The 20,731-nt window shown below is 35.3% G+C and overlaps 2 protein-coding genes and 1 long non-coding RNA gene across 3 annotated transcripts; all 3 read right to left on the bottom strand.

Moving 5' to 3' along the window:
- Nucleotides 1-4: 4 nt before the first annotated feature.
- Nucleotides 5-4,532, bottom strand: LOC149481970 (uncharacterized). Its single transcript, XR_016316852.1, has 2 exons — nucleotides 4,422-4,532; nucleotides 5-297 (listed from the first exon to the last, which is right to left on the bottom strand). It is a non-coding gene; the product is annotated as an uncharacterized LOC149481970 (long non-coding RNA).
- Nucleotides 4,533-6,629: 2,097 nt separating this feature from the next.
- LOC149481969 (uncharacterized) lies at nucleotides 6,630-7,432 on the bottom strand. Its single transcript, XM_089704699.1, has 2 exons — nucleotides 7,277-7,432; nucleotides 6,630-6,893 (listed from the first exon to the last, which is right to left on the bottom strand). The coding sequence occupies exons 1-2, from the start codon at nucleotides 7,400-7,402 to the stop codon at nucleotides 6,705-6,707; spliced, it is 315 nt and encodes a 104-aa protein (XP_089560825.1). The 5' UTR covers nucleotides 7,403-7,432; the 3' UTR covers nucleotides 6,630-6,704.
- A 433-nt stretch (nucleotides 7,433-7,865) lies between these two features.
- LOC149481968 (uncharacterized) lies at nucleotides 7,866-17,893 on the bottom strand. Its single transcript, XM_089704579.1, has 4 exons — nucleotides 17,288-17,893; nucleotides 12,127-12,300; nucleotides 11,692-11,823; nucleotides 7,866-11,461 (listed from the first exon to the last, which is right to left on the bottom strand). Exons 1-4 carry the CDS (start codon nucleotides 17,606-17,608, stop codon nucleotides 11,294-11,296), a joined length of 795 nt encoding a protein of 264 aa, XP_089560705.1. The 5' UTR covers nucleotides 17,609-17,893; the 3' UTR covers nucleotides 7,866-11,293.
- Between the last annotated feature and the right edge of the window lie 2,838 nt (nucleotides 17,894-20,731).

The raw sequence follows: 20,731 nt of genomic DNA, 5'->3' as shown, positions 1-20,731 counted from the left end.
GGTATTGTGTATTCATTTAATCTCCTATTCTAGCAACTTAAAAATCCTATTTAAATACAATAATTACAATATTTACATGGTAATACATTCAGTATTCACCAAAATTTCTTAATCAATAATACTTATTTTATTAGATTTGTTAAATCTAACATGAAATATGAATTATACGTCTTCTTCTGTTTGAGTGGGCTGCTGAAGCTGTCGAGATCGTTCTGCCGCATCCCATCTCTTGATAACTGACATATATGTGACAATTCCACTGGCTGTTGCAATGCCAGCATTTACAATAGTAAGGGGCTGAAATATAATACAAAAACTTAAAAATAATTTTAGTTGTTTTTATTATTTTATCCATGAATATGTGAACTTTAAAAATATTAGCTTACTGCTCATAAAAATGTTACTTCAAGTATATAATTATGTATATTGTAATAGGACAGTGAAGGTAAATCAAAACACAATTTAAACCTGCATTTCCGTATTGCTTACATTAATTTAAAAATAATATCAATATTGATAGCATAAAAGTAAATTCCGAAGGTCAGTGGTGACAAAAATTCCGCGTCACACCAACCAGGTAATAGGGGTTAATGAACTCGTACTTAAACTTAATTATATATTCCGTTTATAGGCGTTCTTGCATAATTCGCAAATGAATAAATTTATATTATCAGGTTTTTAAACAAAAATCTGTATTATCTGTAACCTACTTATTTACGAATTTTAGCATTGTGCTTTCGAATATCTTTAGTCTTTATAATACTAATAAATACGAAGCTGAAGAATTCGTTTGAACGCGCTAATCTCGGGAACTAGGTACGACTGATTTCAAAAATTCTTACACAGTTCGATTATCGATACCTATGTACCTGCGTCCTACCTACGTGAATCATGAGGGAAGCTAAAGCTATGCATAGGTATGTTCTACAAACGAAGCGGTGATAGACCACTTGTATTTAATACCTATATACCTACTAGATATCTATACCTAGACCATCATTATAGAACTGCGAACATAAATTTTTAATACTTCCTAATACATAATAATATATATACAGGGTGTCCCACAATTGGTATACTAAGCGCGAAGGGACTTGTAGTTTTGCGTACACTGATCACGTAAAAAATACTTAAAAAACAAAATTACATCAAAAATTTTTTGCTAAATTTTTCCTGAAAATCCATGTTTTCTTCTCTAGCTTCGCGCAGCCGGCATATACCGCTTCTCTTATGTGAGCATTTTGTCTATGAAATCATAATCTTAAACGATAGCTCACGTGCTGGAGGCAAAGTTGGGCGGGTTGCTTGTTATGGGTGTACACATAGAGTTTTAAGAATTCATCTTTTTGAAAAAAAAATGCGTCTGGAATTTTTTAAGTATTTTTTACGTACTCAGCGTATTCAAAACTATAACCCCCTTTGAGCTTAGTATACCAACAGTGGGACACCCTGTATATGTATACATATTGCCACCGTTCGATGCGTTGTAATTTTACATCGAGATATACGTAGTACATACTATCTCGATGTAATTTTACGACTTCCTTGTGACTAAACAAGAGGTACAAAATTCACCATCTCCACGAGCCACGAGATTAATGCACATAAATTCTAAATTGTGACCTTGGTTTGATATTGATTTTGCATTTGTTCTAGATATATGATTACATATTTTAATGTAGTAATGAGAAAGTTTTTTATTTAGGTAATGATGATAAATAGACATATATAAATAATTATAGTTGGGTCGGCTAAGATCCATCTAAGATCGGACGTATTTGCCGAAAATTTTACACGTACTGTATTTTTTATTTTATTTCTCATGATTCGATGTCGTTTTTCTGTTGCGGTCAACTGTAAATTGATGACAAAAAAATATTGTTTAACCCCTAATTTTTTGGTTTGCGTAGATGCTATCTATCTAAGCAAATTTAAGAGCCTAAAAAGTAGACTTTTTTCGACTTACCATAGTGAAGAAAATAACAGTTCGGCCGAAGATCGGACTATGTAGTATCTTCACTTCTATGCGTTTAATAATAAAGTTCACATTAGGAAACCATCTGGACTTACGTCCATACATTGAGCATCAATGATTGGGTCAGGAAATTCCTCAAAAAATTTGACAAAGAAGTTTGCCTGGCCGGCCGCAAAGTGAAGAGAGGGGCAGAACAAAATGGCGGATCTAGTAGTGTTGGCAGCAGTAGAGAATATTGCCTAGTTTGCAAGTTATTCCATGCATCCGATCTTATGTCACATCCGATCTTAGGCGACCCAACCTTAATCCATCATTAAACAGTGGTGGCGGTCTTCGACTTCAATGAAAAAGACAAAACTAGGTAACGTAACGGCACCAGTCTTGTACAGATTAAGGAAAAAATTGAAGTTTTTTGCAAATTTCTCGTAGGTTTTTTAACTTTATTGGATATTGTTTAGTTATACCTTTAGTTCAATGTTAGTTTAACGTAACCAATGTTAGAAAAAAGATTACAATGCATAAATAAAGAAGTTATTTATAAATTAAAAAACCACTTTTTTGCACCAGTGTTGGACAGTGAAAAATCTAATTAAGGACACCCAGTTTTGGACAACATCCAGTTATGAACACCCATTTATGGACTGTACCTAATGTTGATTCTCCAGTTATTTACACTTGGAGAAGACTTATAGTTAGCAATAGAATCTTGAAAATGATGATTGGAATACAATAAATCGGGGATGCATTTATGAAAAATAGTACTTAATAATTATTTTGCATACTTATTATATTTAAAACAGTTTTAATTTCCATTTTCTAGGCAAAAATTGGACAAATGCATCGTTAAATGCGAGTTATGTCCGTTAAGAAACACCAATATTGTTTTTTTTTTCTCAATAAGTCAGGGATGAAAAATATAACTAAAAAAGTACTGCCATTCCATCCATTTTGGGACTTATTCTTCTTCGTTATATCACTCTAGTCAGAGCGAACGTGGTCAACATGAGGTTTGGGGGGGGGGGGTAGATGTTACCCGCTTCACGATGTTCCACCATATCTCTCTGTTTCCTGGCATTCCGCTACACTCGTGAAGTGAATCGCCAATCTGAATCCGCCAGCAGCCTTAATCTGATCGGTCCATCGATATGGATTCCAAATTGTAGCACCCTCGTGCTACAATGGATTCCAAATTGTAGCACGAGGCAAAAAGCTTTTTTTAAACTGTTGTTAAGATTGTGTGGATGAAATTTAAGCATGTATGCTACCTATATGGTGGTGGAATTTAGCAGCAGACAGCGATCCCAACAATTCATCAGAGAACTCTCTATGATAGATGCGTTACAATACGCATAAGTATGCGACTTCTCTACGCAATGATAGAGAAATGAGAATGAAGCCGAGAACGAGTCGCACAGCACATAATGACCCATTGTTCTAAAATATATTCTTCATGTTTAGATAGATATTATGTTGTTGTTATGTTGTTGTGTCCATTAGTGTAATTTTAACAAAAAATATCAATGTCCATTATAGGAACCAAAGCAAATCCAGTCATGGACAATTGTTGTACAATATTGGAACCCTTTGTTTGAAATGGTCGTGATAGGTATATTATTAATCAGAAAGAAAAGACAATACAGAGAAGCGCATGTAAATAATAACTTTAAAAAAAGTTTATTTTCGACATATGTCCATAAATGGATATATCCATAGAATTAAATCCAGTTATGGACACTGAAGAATTTTATTTAAACAACATAACCTATCATGATACTAAATCGTGTAATATTTCGTACACTTAACTACTATAAATAAAAGTAATATCAAATTTTTCTGACATTTATACAAAAATTCTTATAACCAAAATTGTGTCCTCACTTCCTTAAGGATTTCCTTAGTAAAAATGGATTTCTTCGAAACGAGTCGCAGCAACTAAACATAACGTTCTGCCATCTTCAAACATTTTGGCCGAATAAGATGAAGTGTCGTATTCTGATAGCTTATGAACCAAACTTTTATTTTAAATATTGCCAAATTATATAACGTTAATTTTGGCCTTAATATTTAAATTTAATATTTATTTTGTCCATTACTGGATGCTTGTCCACCACTGGTGCCGTTACCTTAGGTACTTACCGGTTTCTGAACGAAATGAACGTACATAAATTAATTTTATTTGCACATTATCCACAGGATAAGAAAATAAAAGCTACCCAATGCTGTAGAATCAAAAGGTTTGATGGCACATCAATACTACTTAGTGTTTTATGTCCTTACTCCTTACTTGGTCCTATAACTCCATTACGTAGTACATAGTAACTCAATGTATAACTCATACTTTATTAACTATTGACGTATGATTACAGACCTATAATATTAAGCCTATGTTGCAATGGGAATAAGTATGAGATCTTTGATGAGAACTTATAAGTTAATAGCAGTTTACCCCCTGCACGTAGTCAGTGGGGTGCTCCATCTCGCACAGCGCCATGCTGAGGATGCCCGTCACAAGCAGCGTCGCGCCGATCACCGTCGATATTATTATATCCTGTAACATAAAAACGGTGAAACTTTGGAACGATTTGCCACCTGCGGTGTTCCCGAACAACTACGACATTGGGACCTTCAAGAAAAGAGCTTATTTGTCCGTAAAAGGCCGGAAAAGCACCTGTAATAGGGGTGACAGACGTACGAGTAAGTACGCGAACTTGTGGCTCGACGACCTTTTTCGCTCGTGTGTCACCCCAAGTACGCGTACTTAAAAACCGTCGAGTAAGTTCGTTGACGATCCAACATGTTTGAAATTTTACTCGTAGCCCGCCTTCGCTCGCACGTCTGTCACCGCCGCGAGCCGCGAGCCTAGCCTGTCTAGCTATAATAGGTGTTACTAAGTGCAAAAGTTCAATTAATTTCGTCTTCTTCTTTTAGTTTTATGAAAATAATTTAATATAATTATTATGAATGAATATAATATAATTGAATATTGGCGAAGGTATTTTTGAATCCCGCCAAGGAAGTTTCACTCCTGACGCGTAGGCTCGGCGCACACGCTCTTTTTTTGTAAAGTACCCTCAAAATATAATAGTAAAAACGAAAATATATCCTTCAATTTTTGAACATTTATTTTGTTAGAATGCTATTTACTTAAAAATAGGTGGTGGTTATTAAATTAAAAATGTCTATATTTAATTCCTGAATAACATAAAATTCCCTCTGTTGATGACATAGAGACATTCGATATCGGTGACGCGCGAGAAGCTACTGACCAAGCTCTTGCGTGTGTCACCGACGTCGAGCCGAGTAAGTACGCGAACTTTAAGGGTGCACTCACACACATCAGTCACCGTCAAGTCACCGATGACTGATCGGTGACGGTTTGTGTACGTATCCACAAACACCAGTCACCGTCATGTTGTCCGTCAGTCACGTCGCCGGTTTGACTGAATCATTGAACACATACATCAGGTTAGTCAGTGATTAGACGTGTGTCACGCTAGAGAACATGTAGCAATTGACGGTAGCACGACGCTGACTGAACTGAGACGTGACGGCACCGGGTGAGTGGGGATAAAAGTATGGTACATGTATGGAAAGATTATTTGACGTGCCTGACCGGGGACGTCACTGATAGATTTCGTGCCGGCGACTGTCGTGTGGGAACAGAGTCATACTAGAACTATTGATACATATTTTTTTTTAATCCTGTCCGGTGACGTGCCGTGACGGTGACTGATGTGTGTGAGTGCACCCTAAAACCGCGGTTTTAAAGTTCCTACGTCTATCAGCCCTTTAACACTAGTGTTACAGGTGTTTATGGGCGGTGGTACCACTTAACATCAGGTGGCCCACCTGCCCCTTTACCTGCTCGGACATAAAAAAAGAACATTTCATTTAAGTCTATAAAAATGAATTTATCTTATAATATGATAAGCTCAAAGTTTACAATTTCGCTCAAGGATCATTAGAAGACACAGGACTTTTTAGGTGTTTAAAGCATTGGTCACGTTATTCATACAGTAATCAGCGCATGGAGCAACGGTGGTTGTCAAATATTTTTTTTTAATTAGGCGGTAATATAAAAACTCACAGGCCATAGCCCATAGCACGCATAATATAGCGGTAATTATATTATGTTAGGTCAATTTTTCAATTGCTTACTTAGTTAGGTATACTGTACAGTTTCTGCCAGTCTTATGCCTATTACAATAAATAATATCATTGTATTTCTACTCCTAAATAAAATTAAATCTTCTGAATTTTAATTGCATAGCTTGAAGATGAATTGTTAGCTGAGTACGCAAATTACTTGAGCCGAACAAAACGCACGACGCAGGTTCACACCAAAATACCTACTGCGTCAGAAAATGTGAAAAAAAGTATTTTTCAATTTTGTGTGAATGCAAATGAAATGTGTACGATATTTCTCTATTTAAAACATACCTAGTATGCTTAATGCTATACGGCTTCCTTTGCTTTCCAATTAGACGCAATATCCAGCCTATCCTACTTCCTACTATCCAGTATACTAATATCACTAATATCTTAGATACTAATATTATAGAAGTGAAGGTTTGTGGCGATGGATCATGGATGTAACTACGTTTGTTACTCTATTACACAAAAACCAGTGCTCCGATTTTGATGATACTAGTCAATGATGTATCATGTAGCATAAGTTATAACGTTTACGAAAACTTTATCCCAACGGGGAGTGAAGGCAGAACAGCTATTAAATACTTACAGTAAACAACCACCCCGTAGGAGCATAACTAGTAATGGATAGCGCAGACCCACTGAACAGGCAGGCGAGCGTGGCCGCCGACAGCAGCGCTACCACGGCCGCCGCCGACACCAGCCGCGGCGCGCCGGAGCAAGACCCGTTCGTTAGGTGCAGTACGGACGATATTAGACATAGGATCTAGAAGGTTTTATCAACTACTAGAGCTATATTTATAATGCCTAAAATCAGATATCTACATTTTTGTATAATTTTTTTCACCGGTCTTCATCGGTCATTGACAGAGAAAAAGTTTAAATCGCAAAAAAAAAGTCTTAAAAATTCCGTGCACTCATCAATTAATATTAAATATTAATTGATGAGTGCACGGAATTTTTAAGATTTATTTTAATAAATTTTATTTAGTCACACTTAACTACAATTACTAATTTTCTGATTTCCATTAGGTGCATTATTATATTATATATTATGTACACATATCGAACAGCAATTATCTTTATAAATATATATACTTGGTTTTATCCCTAAGAATACAACAGTCAATAGCATTCAGAAATACTTACAACAGACACAACTTTCAAAACTCCCTCCGCTGACATAAACAACACATTTTCGCGGTAATACTGCTTCAATATAGCGCTCTCTGAATCCCACGGCCTCACACGAGACACGCTGCGTGCTCCACTCATTTTTACATTTTTAAAACTTTTCACTATAATACCAACATAATCCTATAAAAATTAAGTGCTACAATATCGAGCTTAACGTTTAAAATCAATCGCGATAAGGCGATAATATCTAGTGACCATTATTGATATAAAATACATTAGGAATGTATCAATTATTGTACTCGGCTCTAATTGAAGTATATGATAATCTGTCTACAATCGTAGATAATAAAATAGTAATGCTTTTACTGGAATTAACCTGGTTATTGATTTTTAATTATTCATTAATCTAATAGCAATTGGGATGATACATAATATGTATCACAGATAGCTCAAAATCATATCAATGATTCTTTTGAGGCACTGCAAAATTGTAACTGCTCCTTCCTTAGTATTACAAAAGTCGGTTCTACCATTCAATGGCCCAAGACACACAGCACAGTTAAGCTTAAGGTATAAGTACGATAAAAAATAAAATGCACACTAGTATAAAAACCATATAATATATTATGTATTACCATTAAAAGTTAAAAGTAAACGATACTCGCACAAATTTGTCAAGTCCACACATCGACACGATCATCAATTTTTAAAGTAAAACAACTTTTATGCTTTACATAAGGCAAGAGGACTGAAGCTGCGTAATTATTTCATAAATAACATAAATCCTGCGGTCTGTGACAATTCCCGTAAACTTACTTGTAAATAATAGTATAAAACGAGTTAAAACTAGATCGCAGTTTGTATTGGTGCGTACGCGCGGGCATTATTTGGGCACATCATAACATAAAGGGCCAGACCTGCACCTATCATACATGAGAAAGCTAGAAAATTAAATCTAGCAAACTACTGTCATTTACAATTAATATTCTATACATTTTGTGGGCAGTGTCGTAACAACATAAACTTAGAAGTTAACTGCATTTGCACAACAAAGTCATTATAAATTGATCATACAGAAACAAATATTAACTTTGCGAGTATCAGCTATTAAGCTTACAAATAATGTACTTTGTCATTGAGAAATTACAAAGCTTAAAATCCTGGGCAAGCGTAAAGCGACTATCACACAATTTGCATGTATGCAAACATCATAAACTTTACAATTTCTCTTTGTTTCAATGTTTCATAGACTACAAGCTTTGCCATAGCAGCTGGCCCGCAAGCTAAAGTATAAGACGGCAGATATATCGCTAGACCGTGTAGGGTGTACAATAACAAGTGTTACATAATTAAACGCTAAACGTGACTAGACAATAAATACGTTAATACGAAACAACTAAAAACTTTTGTGTATGAAGATAAAAAACTCGTGATATGTACACTACAATATAAAAATAATGCTTTCACTGGAGTAACATTATTGATTACAATTATTAGTTATACATAAGGTTAGATAATTTAATAATTACCAAAGTTGTTTTACTATTTCCAAGAGTATTTCCTTCACCGTAAATGGTCCTGGAGCTATTTGTAACAAACACCACTATTATGTATATACAATTGCATTTTTTTAAACAATATTTTTAAACTGATCATTGAATATAATATATGAACTGACACAGACTTCTATTAATCAAATTTAATTGCTTAATATTCAATTCTATCCACATTTACTAAACCTCAAAATAATTACTTAATTCAACATAAAAAAGTGTGTTAAAAAATCCATAAATTCCAGATAGCTCCAGGACCACAACGTCATATCGTCAGTAGAAACGTTCTAAGCTCATGGCGCGAGTACGACAGAAAGACAGTACAAAATTATCTCTATAACAATACTTATGTTTATTGGATCTTACGCTAACTTCCCCACACATTACATGTAACATAATGTTTAATATGTTAGTTTTGCTTTGTGTCAGAACCAAACAATTAATGTAACACTTCGAATTGAGTATTTTTTAATCGAAATTACATCTTCTACAATGTTTTATAAGAAAAATACAATCCTTATGTTATTGATGTTTTAAAAGGAAGCTCTTCGGTCAATATTTTTAGAATTGAAACAAAACATGTATTGTATTCAACTTCATTTACATACTCGATTTTTTAAGTTAAATAACATTTTTACCTTAAGTTGGGGCTTACAAGTTCTGACATATAGCAAGAAAATATTCCATTCAGATTAAATGCATAATACAAAGTGTCTACACAATGGTACAATAAACGCAGGTTACCTAACTAAAAATTACCCTTTGGATACATGTGTACATACCTCAATAAATATACTTATTGCACTCACACTATAATGCTGTATGCAAAACAGTACCATATGAACTATATAAACAAGAAACATATGCCAGAGAAAGATATAATATATAAGAATATAATACATAAGAACTACCAGATCATCATTATGTAGATAAAGCTTAGAATTAACTTTATTTTAAGACGAAAGACGCGGGTTTGAATACCGGCTTATGTTCAATCGCATTTGAATGCTTAATATAAAATTTTAATGCTTTAATACATTTTGTATTTTAAATTAGATTGGAAACTTGATTCATGGTACTGTTTTGCTTTTCTTGGGAGGGGTAATAAATGTCGGGAAAGAAAAGCTTGTAAAATACAGACACAATATTCTAATTTGTGCAAAATACTATTTAAAATGCTTACAGTAAATAAATAACTTACAACTACCAATATGGACTAGCATCAAAATCAGACTTGAGTTAAATTAATACACTTTAAAATAAATTAAGATACACCTAAACAAAAAGGAACAGTAAAATGAGATCTTCAATAAAGCTTAAAAATGCGTAAAAATTGCAATACAAGTAAAAAAAATTATGCTTGCAATTATACAAATAAAAAAATCCTCATCTTTATAATTCTTCTATCTTCCCTGGCAACATGCCTTATTACTGTTAGAATTGAAAGCCGTAACGAACAAAAACGAAGCTTTTCACACATTATAAAGTAACCAAACTGCTCATAATGCTCCATACATCGCAAGTGTTAATATAAAATACAAACTCAACAACTACACATCCTTGCCTCACACTACGATCACACGAGATCAATAGACTAACACAATGGACGTGAGCTCGTAGGCGAAAATCTAGTGGCAGTTTTAGACGACCTCCGCTAAGCTAACTTTATCTCACACCTACACACTTGTATCTGTTAATGTTCTCATTTATAAGACAAGATTGCTTTACATACTTATGTATAATACAGAAATATTTAATTACCAGATACAAGTGGTCACAAAATGTCTCCTTTGTCTCACCAAACAACAATTTTGGTCCTGTAAATGAAACATCATCAGTGCGCATCGCTGGTCCTATACGGCTAAACTAAATTAAACCTTAACATACTATACATGGGAGATCAATTCTAATGTTAATCACTCGGGAATCACTTCCTCAACTATAAAACTCTAACTTCTATAAAATATATAAAAATTAGGGAGTGTTCTGTCGATAGCCTCGATAACGTCCTGGTTTTGTGCCAAAGTGCAGGGGATGGCGGACTCGCGCCCGTTCGCGGGCATCTCCGCTTTAATGGGAACTCTCTAGTCATCGCATGGGGTATTCCAGTGTCGTACGAGTGGGAAGTGTTTGTATTATAAGGTAAACTGTGTAATCCAAAGTTTATTCAAACATTAAAAACTGCATTTGCTTATCTCTTGACTACATCTGCTCCCATTTAGTACCGAACATTGATATATTACATCAAAATCGTACACTTTACTAACCGAGATTACAAATAGAACAGAGAACAGATTCAATAAACTGATCCAAAAAAAACCGTACACTCACCGACACTGCGGCTCCACCACACCAAAACACTAAACACTTCCCACTGGCACTGCACTACACTACGCACTACACATCACTGTCCGGCGGCGGGTCGGCGGGCCGGGGCGGGCCGGCGGGCCGGGCGCGCCTAGAAGTCGGTGCGTCACTATAAGGGGTCGTCGCGCGACGTGGAGGGCTGCGGCACGGCGCGGTAGGCGGCGGCGGGCTGGCGGGCCGCGCGGCCCCCGGCCCGCCCGCCGCGCCGCACGCACCCGCCGCGCGCCGCCACCAGCGCCAGCGCCAGGCCCAGCGCCGACCCGCACAGGCCCACTCCCTGTAATATAGCATCACCATATTTTAGTCGATGATATAACCTCCTCCTTTTTTTGAAGTCGGTTAAAAATATTTTGATTGAATCGAATTTTACAAAACAAATAATAATACAGTGAAATTAAGAACATAGAGGTCTTCTTTTTTTGAAGATTCTGTTGAAAATAATTATTAATGAAGTAAAATGCTTTCTTAGTAAATCATGTGTTATAAATGATTAACTTAGACCCGTACCGCAGTGGCGTAGAGCAGCGCAGCGGAGGGCGGCGCGCGGTGCGGCCCGCCGGCGAGCGGCTCGGGCGCCGCCAGCAGCACCGCCGCGCCGCTCAGCAGCCACGCCGCGCTCCACACGCCCAGCCACCCGCTCTGCAATGCATACAAATATTATTTTATAACTTTATTGACAAACATTTAATACTCACATAGTGGATAGATTTCACAGACTTTAGAAGCTGTGATTTGTACTACTGTGTCAACATGACCAGAAAGATAATATTAATCTCTCCTTTAGTCTTATCTTTTATAGCAGTTAATGGACAGTGAATCCTAGTCATTTTGAGTAAAACAAAACAAACAGTAAAAAGCTTTAGTTAGCTGTTACTATTTAAACTTTTGTAGCGGAGTCACTTGCACTTAAATTCACAACTTAAAACAATAAAAAGCACTTACCCATTTAGTAAAGTCCATGGGGAAGAGCGCTACCAGTCGGCTGATGTGCAGCGCGAGCAGCAGGCCGTGCGCCATGAGCGAGGTGAGCGCGCCGAAGAGCAGCGGGCGCGTGGCCGCCGCGCCGCGCAGCCCCACCGCCGCCCACGTGCACACGCACACGCAAAACGTGCACAGCTGGAAACATCAACTAGTCTATGTAGCCATGTATAAACAATTATTTTTGAACACACATTGCCCGCATGGCCAAAATACATTTTCCAAATTTCCACCCCTATTTTTTAAGAGAGTAGTCCGAGTAGACATTGAACTGAATTTAATATAGATTGCACTGTTCCCTAATGTAGATAGGTACATTACAAATCTAATTAATATAAAAAAAATATAAGTGTAGCAATATAATATTGTAGTTTTAGTTATTATTATATTTTAAAAATACAAAGCTGTATTATTTACTCATTTTATGATTTAATAAAAAATAAAGTTATTTGCATTGTTATTTGCTATGTCTGAATATGGGATCAAGATAACTTATAATGTACAATTGTACAAGCTTATCAATTTCATTTGTATTAGGTGAAACATTTTCTATTTCATATTTTAGTATAAAAAATAACATTAGTAATTTAAAGACCTGCATAAAACAAAATAATTAGTATAGCTGGACTATATAGAGCAAGTCTTATGACTTTTAATTGCATGCATTTCTTTGAGGTATAATGAATCACTATAGAAATATTTCTCATTAAGGCTAATGAGAGTATATTTAATACATAAGCAAGAAATAAATACCAGCTCCGTTTCATGGTAACTTTATGTGTGGGATATCTTGTTTATATGTATGTAGCGAAAAGGTTTTTATATTTATCGCATAATATCACCACAACACTCAGCCAAAATATATCCAATTCCAATGCAATGGCATGTGACCAGCATAGAAAATGTAAATTCTTATAGTTCAACACACTATAGATAAAAGTATTGAGTTTGTATTGGAATTACTTGATAATTATTTTTTTTTAACAATTATGAAGATTGTGGGCACTTTGAATCTATATCTATCTAAATTTATACACAATGCTATATGGTATTCATAGAAATTTATACTTTTATTCTAATCTGTTACTTAGCCATATGTTTACTGTTTCGCCAGTGTGATCTCAAATTGTCATCCATAAAGAAATTACACATTCAGATGTGCACCGAGTGATGCTAATCTTAATAAAATAAAAATAAAATAAAATAACATTTATTTGCCAAAAACATGGTACAGAGAGATGTGAAGAGATAATTGTTCAGCATGTTTCGCTTTGTGTAAAGCATGCAAATATATGCGTAAAACAGATAGGTACTAGATCTAATACACTACACATGCATATTATACAATCGATTTAGCAATTATCATTTAAGGTCAAAAAATTCTTTTAGGCTATAAAAACAATTAATAATCAGCCATTTCTTTAACTTATTTTTAAACACATTCAATGTATGGTTTCTTATGCATTTAGGAACATGGTTAAATATTTTTATAAGCATAATAGGTCCACTTTTAGAGAAAAGCGCAGTTTTACAACGAGGCATAATTAGTTTGTCAGGATCTCGAGAGGGAACAATACTCACGTCAGCCGCTTTTGTGAAATATTGGGGGTGTTTTTTAACAAAGACACAACACTCCAGTATGTACATAGAGGTCAGTGTCAGAATATTTAATTTTCGGAATAGTGGGCGACAGCTTTCTAGCGGCCCAACCCCGCAAATAGCTCTTATACATTTTTTTTTGTGCCAAGAATGCTCTATTCATACTTGTTGAATTGCCCCATAATATAAGTCCGTATCTTAGTATAGATGACACATAGCCATGGTATGCGGTAAGAGCAATTTTTTCTGAACTTATGGTCCTTAAACGGCGTAAGGCGAACACAAATTTGTTTATACGCGAACAGAGATGATTAATATGTGATTTCCAATTACAATTGCTGTCCAATATAATGCCTAAAAATTTTATTTCATCAACTTCTTCCAATATAATGTCTTTATAAATTAAATTAATGTCACATTTTCTTTGTTTGTAATTATGGAACTGCATTACTTTCGTCTTTGCTAAGTTAGCCGTCAAGTTGTTTATTTCTAACCAGTCAATTATTCTATTCAATGTCAATTTTAAATTATGATTACATGTCAAATCCGAAGTTACATTAGGTATTATATAGTCACAGAAATGTCATCAGCATAAAGGGTACATTTGTAGTTAGTTACGTTTGGTAAGTCGTTAATATAGAGTAAGAAGAGAAGCGGTCCAAGCACGCTTCCCTGAGGTACACCTGAACTGTTGAGTCTGGAGGTTGATCGTATAGTTTTTACTTCTGGACCAGCACCACTACATGCAATCTCGACACATTGCATACGATTGATGAGATAGGATTTTATCCAATTTAATGAGGGACCTCTTATTCCATACATATCACACTTATTTAGTAGGATACTATGGTTAACACAATCAAATGCTCTACTCATATCAAAAAATATGACCGTTGCGCTAGTACCACTATCAATATTTTCTAGAATGCTCTGTATAAGCTGGTATGCTGCTAGTGTTGTGGACTTTCCTTTTTGAAAACCGTTTTGTTCATGTTTTAGTATCGAGAATTTACTTAAATAATCTATTAGTCTTTTATGCATTATTTTTTCGAATATTTTAGAAATTATTGGAATAAGTGTTATAGGTCTATAATTATTAATGTCATTTTTATCGCCTTTTTTGTGAATCGGTTTTACAATTGAGTATTTCAGTCTATCCGGAAAAATACCTTCATCAAATGATAGATTAATCAAATATGTCAATACATTAGCAATAAGATTAATACATAATTTAATAATAAAAACACATATCTCGTCATATCCCACTGAATTTGTATTTTTTAACGAGTTAACTACTTGAATAGTTTCAGTCTCGGTACAGGGGAAAAGAAACATAGTCGCTTCTCTGGGCTCGATGCCTAGTTTGCAGCTTGCTTCTGGGGATACATGCTTAGTGTAGTATTCGTTAAATGAATTTGCAATATGTTCCGGTTTCGTAAGCGTTATAGAGCCAGAGTTAATACATTCTAGGTAATTATGAATTTTTATTTCTTCTACTTTGTCACTTATAATATTCCAAGTAGCTTTGCATATATTGTTCGCTTTACTAAGGTAAGAACAGTTTTGATTCATTTGGGAGTTCTTAATACATTTTTTGAGCAACTTATCATATTTTTTAAAAGCTTCTTTGTTTTTTGTAGAATGTGTTTTGTAGTACGTGTATCTCAGTTTTCTTTTTCTTAACGAGGATACTCTTAACCCTTTCGTTATCCATTTAGGTCCAATGTTTCGATTTTTTATTTTAATGGTATTGATAGGAAAGCATAAGTTATAGAAAAGTATGAAGTAATCATGAAACTTATTGAATGCTTCGTTACAGTTGTTTTGTATGTAGACTTCACTCCATGATAGACTTGATAAACATTTTTGAAATTTTGTTATATTTTCTTTACAAAAATCACGCCTTTTTATATGTGACACTAAAGGTAAACTTTTTTTTTGAATAGGGCAATGTAAAGTTTGACCTGTCTCATGATCCGAAAGACCAAGTAGATGAACTGCTCCTTTTGCATTTTTTATGTTGCTTATAATTAAATCTAAGCATGAATTTTGTCTCGTTGGTTCATTAATATGTAGGATAAGGTCATAATTTAGGAGAATGTCTTGCAAGCTTTGAGATATATAATTTTCTTTAAGAATATCAATGTTCATATCTCCCGTTACTATAATTCTTTTTTTGTTATTTTTTGTCAGTTTATCCAGCAGTATTACAAATCTGTTTAGAAACTCATTTGGATTGGAATTAGGTATCCTGTAAATGCATATAATGATGATATTCATAGAGCGTATTTCGATACCGCAACATTCAAAGGCCTTTTCCGTAGAAATATCAGTACAATAGGGGACTGGGGTGCAATCTATCAACTTATTTACAAGTATACAAACTCCTCCGCGTTTTTCCTTACTCCTTGAAAAAATACTACCCAACTTAAAATTTTTAAATCGAATATTTGACTCATCTCCCAATCTAACAAATGTTTCGGAGAAACAAATTACATCAATGTACGTATTTTCAGATAATAACTCATTCAGTGTAAGTTCAACTGCTTCCAGTTTGTTCAATAGGCCAGCTATATTTTGATGAAGTAACGTAAAATGAGACGCATTTAGAGAGCGCTTTGATTTAGCCGAAAAAAAGAAGACGACGATTCAGTGGGTGCAAGCTGTTCTGTCGGGGTTTTATTTTTTTCGCGATTTTTATTATTCATCAAAGAAAATAAGTAAGGTATAGTTCCTTTTTTTAGAATAGGATTTAATTGTTTAGGTTTATTCTGTTGTGAAACTGCGCTTGTTTTTAATTTAAAGTTTTTTAAACATAAAAAGTGGTCAGTATAGAATTGCATATCGATTAAGAAATTGATTCGTTTACAAATATAATTCATAGAAGGATACATACTAAAATTACATACGTTTAAAAATGTACAATTTTTATAGTTATTACATACATGCAATAACATTTGATTTAACTTAAATTCATTTAAGAACCTATTTTGAAACACATTAACAACTATTATTTTGGCATTTTTGAATGATCCTAAAGTCTTTGTTAAACTCGCCATCAACTGAAACGGATTACTGTCATTTTCACCAATGGATATAATTAGGTAATTATCATCATAATCTCGCAACATGTTGCTACAAGAAAGGATGTCTGCTGCGGGCGCATAAGGCTTCGTGAAAGAGTGAATTTTATACTTTTGGTATTTGGTGTTTCGTCGACTGCGGATGAGTATGGGCGCCAAGCCAATAAATTGTTGTCCACCGATTATGAGTATTTCAGGATCATTTTTTGGGACATCTTGAATACATTTTTGTGTTTCATCAATTGGGTGGAGAATAGATTCCTTTGGAATATCCTTACATATTTTATTGATCTTTATTGATCTTATTTCAAGATTGGATGTTTTTTCTCTTCAGACGAGATAATTTCTTTGATCTAAAGAAACTGATGCTGAGTATTGTATTTGGGTATAGTTATGCTGTATCACAATGAATTTTGTTGTGAAATAGAAGATATTATACTTACAACTAGCAGGAAAGTAAGCGATCCGTAGGGCGTCAAGAGGTAGGAGAGTCGGCAGTAGAGAGGGGCGAGGGCCTGCGGCCGGGGCGGAGGCACGCGCGAGTAGTGAGCGTGCGAGTCCCACGAGTGGTCCGTGAGGTCGGTGGCGGCGGGCGAGCGGCCGCCCGCGCCCGCGCACCCGCTGCCCGCGATCTCGAAGTCTTGCACGTCCTCCCCTCTGCAGCTCGTCGGCTCCAGCTCCCTGATCTCCTCCAGCAGCAGCTCCACTTCGTCGGTCGAATACAACTCGCTCGCGGACACGTAGCGCGTCGGCGCCGCTTGCATATCACCCGCCCACGCCGCTACCGCCGAGCGCCGCCGCCCCGGCCCCTCCTGTTATCGCGCTCGCCGTTAATCACTCGCTACACTCCCATTGGACCGATAGCCGAGCTCCTGTACCTTTTGGAAGCGACACTGATCATTCGTTGCTCTCTATGTAACCGCATCATCTATTTAATCGAAGATTTATGATAAATTAATAATTTGTAAACAGAATTAAATGACGCACTGCTAGCACGCCATGTTTGTTATCATATTTTTTTTAATCATACAGCACAGACCACAGATGACTCATGACAGACATTTTTAAACGAGACAGTTTCCAACAATGTTGACAGTCTTTAAAATATTGATTATAAGAAAAAGATATCGGTATTCTACTGAATTCTACTTAAAAATTACTTCTTACCCATGTTCTTACCTAAACGTGGCTATGAAATTATTGAAGATTTCAATTAATATTATTTCACATTTATTATTTTGTTTTATTTAGATAATTTTTAGTTCAGATACAATAGCTTTTTGTTAAAATAACCATTCATGCTCCGACTTTGACAGCATTCGATTTCATAACCACATACTAAAATACGAACTATTACCACAAAACAAAAACCGATAATAATTGAACATATATATATGAATATACAGAGGCGGCTCGTGAAAAAATTGTATGGGTGTTCACTTGAAATAAAACAACGAAAATACAATAGCGTTAGCAGGATAATTTATTACAAAAATCCATATTGATACATATTATAAATGCGAAAGTAACTCTGTCTGTCTGTCTGTTACTCAATCACGCCTAAACTACTGAACCAATTTGCATGAAATTTGGTATGGAGATCATAGAAATCTAAATAACAAGACACATAGAAGGGCTATAATGTCATAATTCGTATGAAAACCGCTGTCGCCAAAATCAACACATTCAAACCGAAAGCTAAACAGTACACACAAGTAAACTATGCCTTTTATTGGACAGCTTGATTTTAGTGAAAACTAACTATCTATTAAATTAAGCTTTTGAATATGTATCCTAACGCACGAATTTACGGTTTATTTTAGAATAACATCCCTAAGTATATGAGACTTTTTGCTCCAATACGAACAAACGTGATAATAAGAATGGTCGACTGTGTCATTCATTGTTATTATTTCGATTACTATGGTGACACTCGTAATACTTGTAAATATTCTATAATTTTAAGGAAAAACGGCATTATTTCTAAAAAAATATATTTTCCGATGAAATATTATTCCTTTATTAAGTATAATTACAACTTGTGGAAGAATTTCCGCAATGGGAATTGCTGAAACACACCATGTATACACTCATACGTCTCCAGAGCAACTGAACAGTGACGAATGCACTGGTGATGTGCAAATCACCTGAGTGGCGACAAGGTCACGCACGCTTACGACTTCTAGTGTCTTGTTATTTAGATTTCTATGTATGGAGATGTTTTGATACCCGAGAAAGGACATAGGCTACCTTTTATTGCGAAATATGTACCACGGGCGAAGCCGGGGCGGACCTCTAGTAATATTATAAATGCGAAAGTGTGTTTATTCGTTTTAATGTGACATGGCCATGGGTAACTTTTGACAGCGGTGAAACGACTCATACTAATGCGAATTTAACATCCGGGGAATCCGCGGGCAAAGAAAAATATAATTATGAATATTGTTTTCAAAAAAAATTATGATGATGATATTGTTCATGAAATTAATAATAATTCCATAATTCCAGGGCCCTGGTGAAAGCGCCCAACGACCGCGCGAGTTTATACGTTCGCTAGCTATGCAGTCTATACTGAGCTATTCTGCGTACGCGCGGCCTGTGGATAGAGAGCATAGCGTACGGGATGTGGGTGGGAATAGGTGGGTGGTTGGTAGTACTTTAATCAGTCGTAAATTTTAGGAAGATTAGAAAAATGCTTTTAACAATAGTTAGGGAAATTTCGATAGACAGAAAAATTACGATAAGTCATGAAAATTTCCATAAGTCGGGAAAATTTCTATAAGCTGGAAAATTTCCATAACCCTTAATTTGGCACCGATAAAAATATTCAAAATATATGAATTTGACAATTTTGTGGTTTCAGGAGTATGTCATAAAGTTCTCGAAAAATGAAAAAAAAAATCTACAATAGCCCACTGCTGGGAAAACTGGTGTCCGTCACAGCGGACACTGCCAAATTACGGTAAATAAAAACCACAGTTAATTTTATGTTTTTTTACTAAAGAAAAATACAGAAATGAACATTATAGAACTATTTGATACCGGAGTACAGTTTATTTTATATGAAAATTAAAAAAAAAAAACAATTCATGTTTATTTTGTATGAAAATTAAAAAAGAAGTCTAAATTCTTCTTCTGTTAGTTGAATTGACTTGCCGGTTTTTTGAACTGAATATTAGTTTGTCTGCTCTACGAAACTAGTAAAAATATCTTGAGAAAAAAAGGTGAAAGAAACTCAAAGGTGAATCATCTTCTGGCATGTCTATGTAATCATCCTCCTCACCTTCTTCTATTGTCGCTTGGTGACGGAATTGATTTACTCTCCAATAATTGTAAGTCAGCTGAAAGTTGTTTTTTTTTTGGTCTTTTGGCTTTGACTGTGGGTGGTTTCTTAGATCTTATTTTTCGGGGTGCTAATCAAGAAGCTATTGGTGTTATAGGCGTTGCAGGCAATCTAGGAATAGCAGATAGGGATAGAACATTTTCAAAAAAAGACTCGCCAATTTACGCACGAAAGAATCTGGTCATCAGCAGGTCTATCAGAATCTTCGGAGTGTAATTCTTCATCGTCGGATGTATCTACTGTTACGTTAGCAAGGGAAGATGGTGCAGGAGAAAACAAGGGGTGGAAGAATTAGTACTTGCATCATGCAATTCAGTTTCCAAATCTGATATTTCGCTAGCATCGGAAGGTGCATGTTCATTCGGCACTAAAGCAATAATTTTACTTGCGCGGTTAGGCTGTTGGCAAAGAAAAAAAATCCAAACTCAGAACCATAACCAAACAAACAGAAGCACACACATTTTGGCGGTGTCCGCCGCAGCGGACATAGTAATAAAGTGGTACTTTTCTATACAATTAGCAATGTCCGCTGTGACGGACAAAA

This window comes from Colias philodice, chromosome 16 (assembly GCF_061535455.1).
Source record: "Colias philodice isolate Cphi_HAF_F1 chromosome 16, ilColPhil1 Martin Lab GWU primary, whole genome shotgun sequence".
Lineage (NCBI taxonomy): Eukaryota > Metazoa > Arthropoda > Insecta > Lepidoptera > Pieridae > Colias > Colias philodice.
The sequence above is the reverse complement of the archived record's forward strand: the minus strand, read 5'-3'. Positions and strand labels throughout refer to the sequence as shown.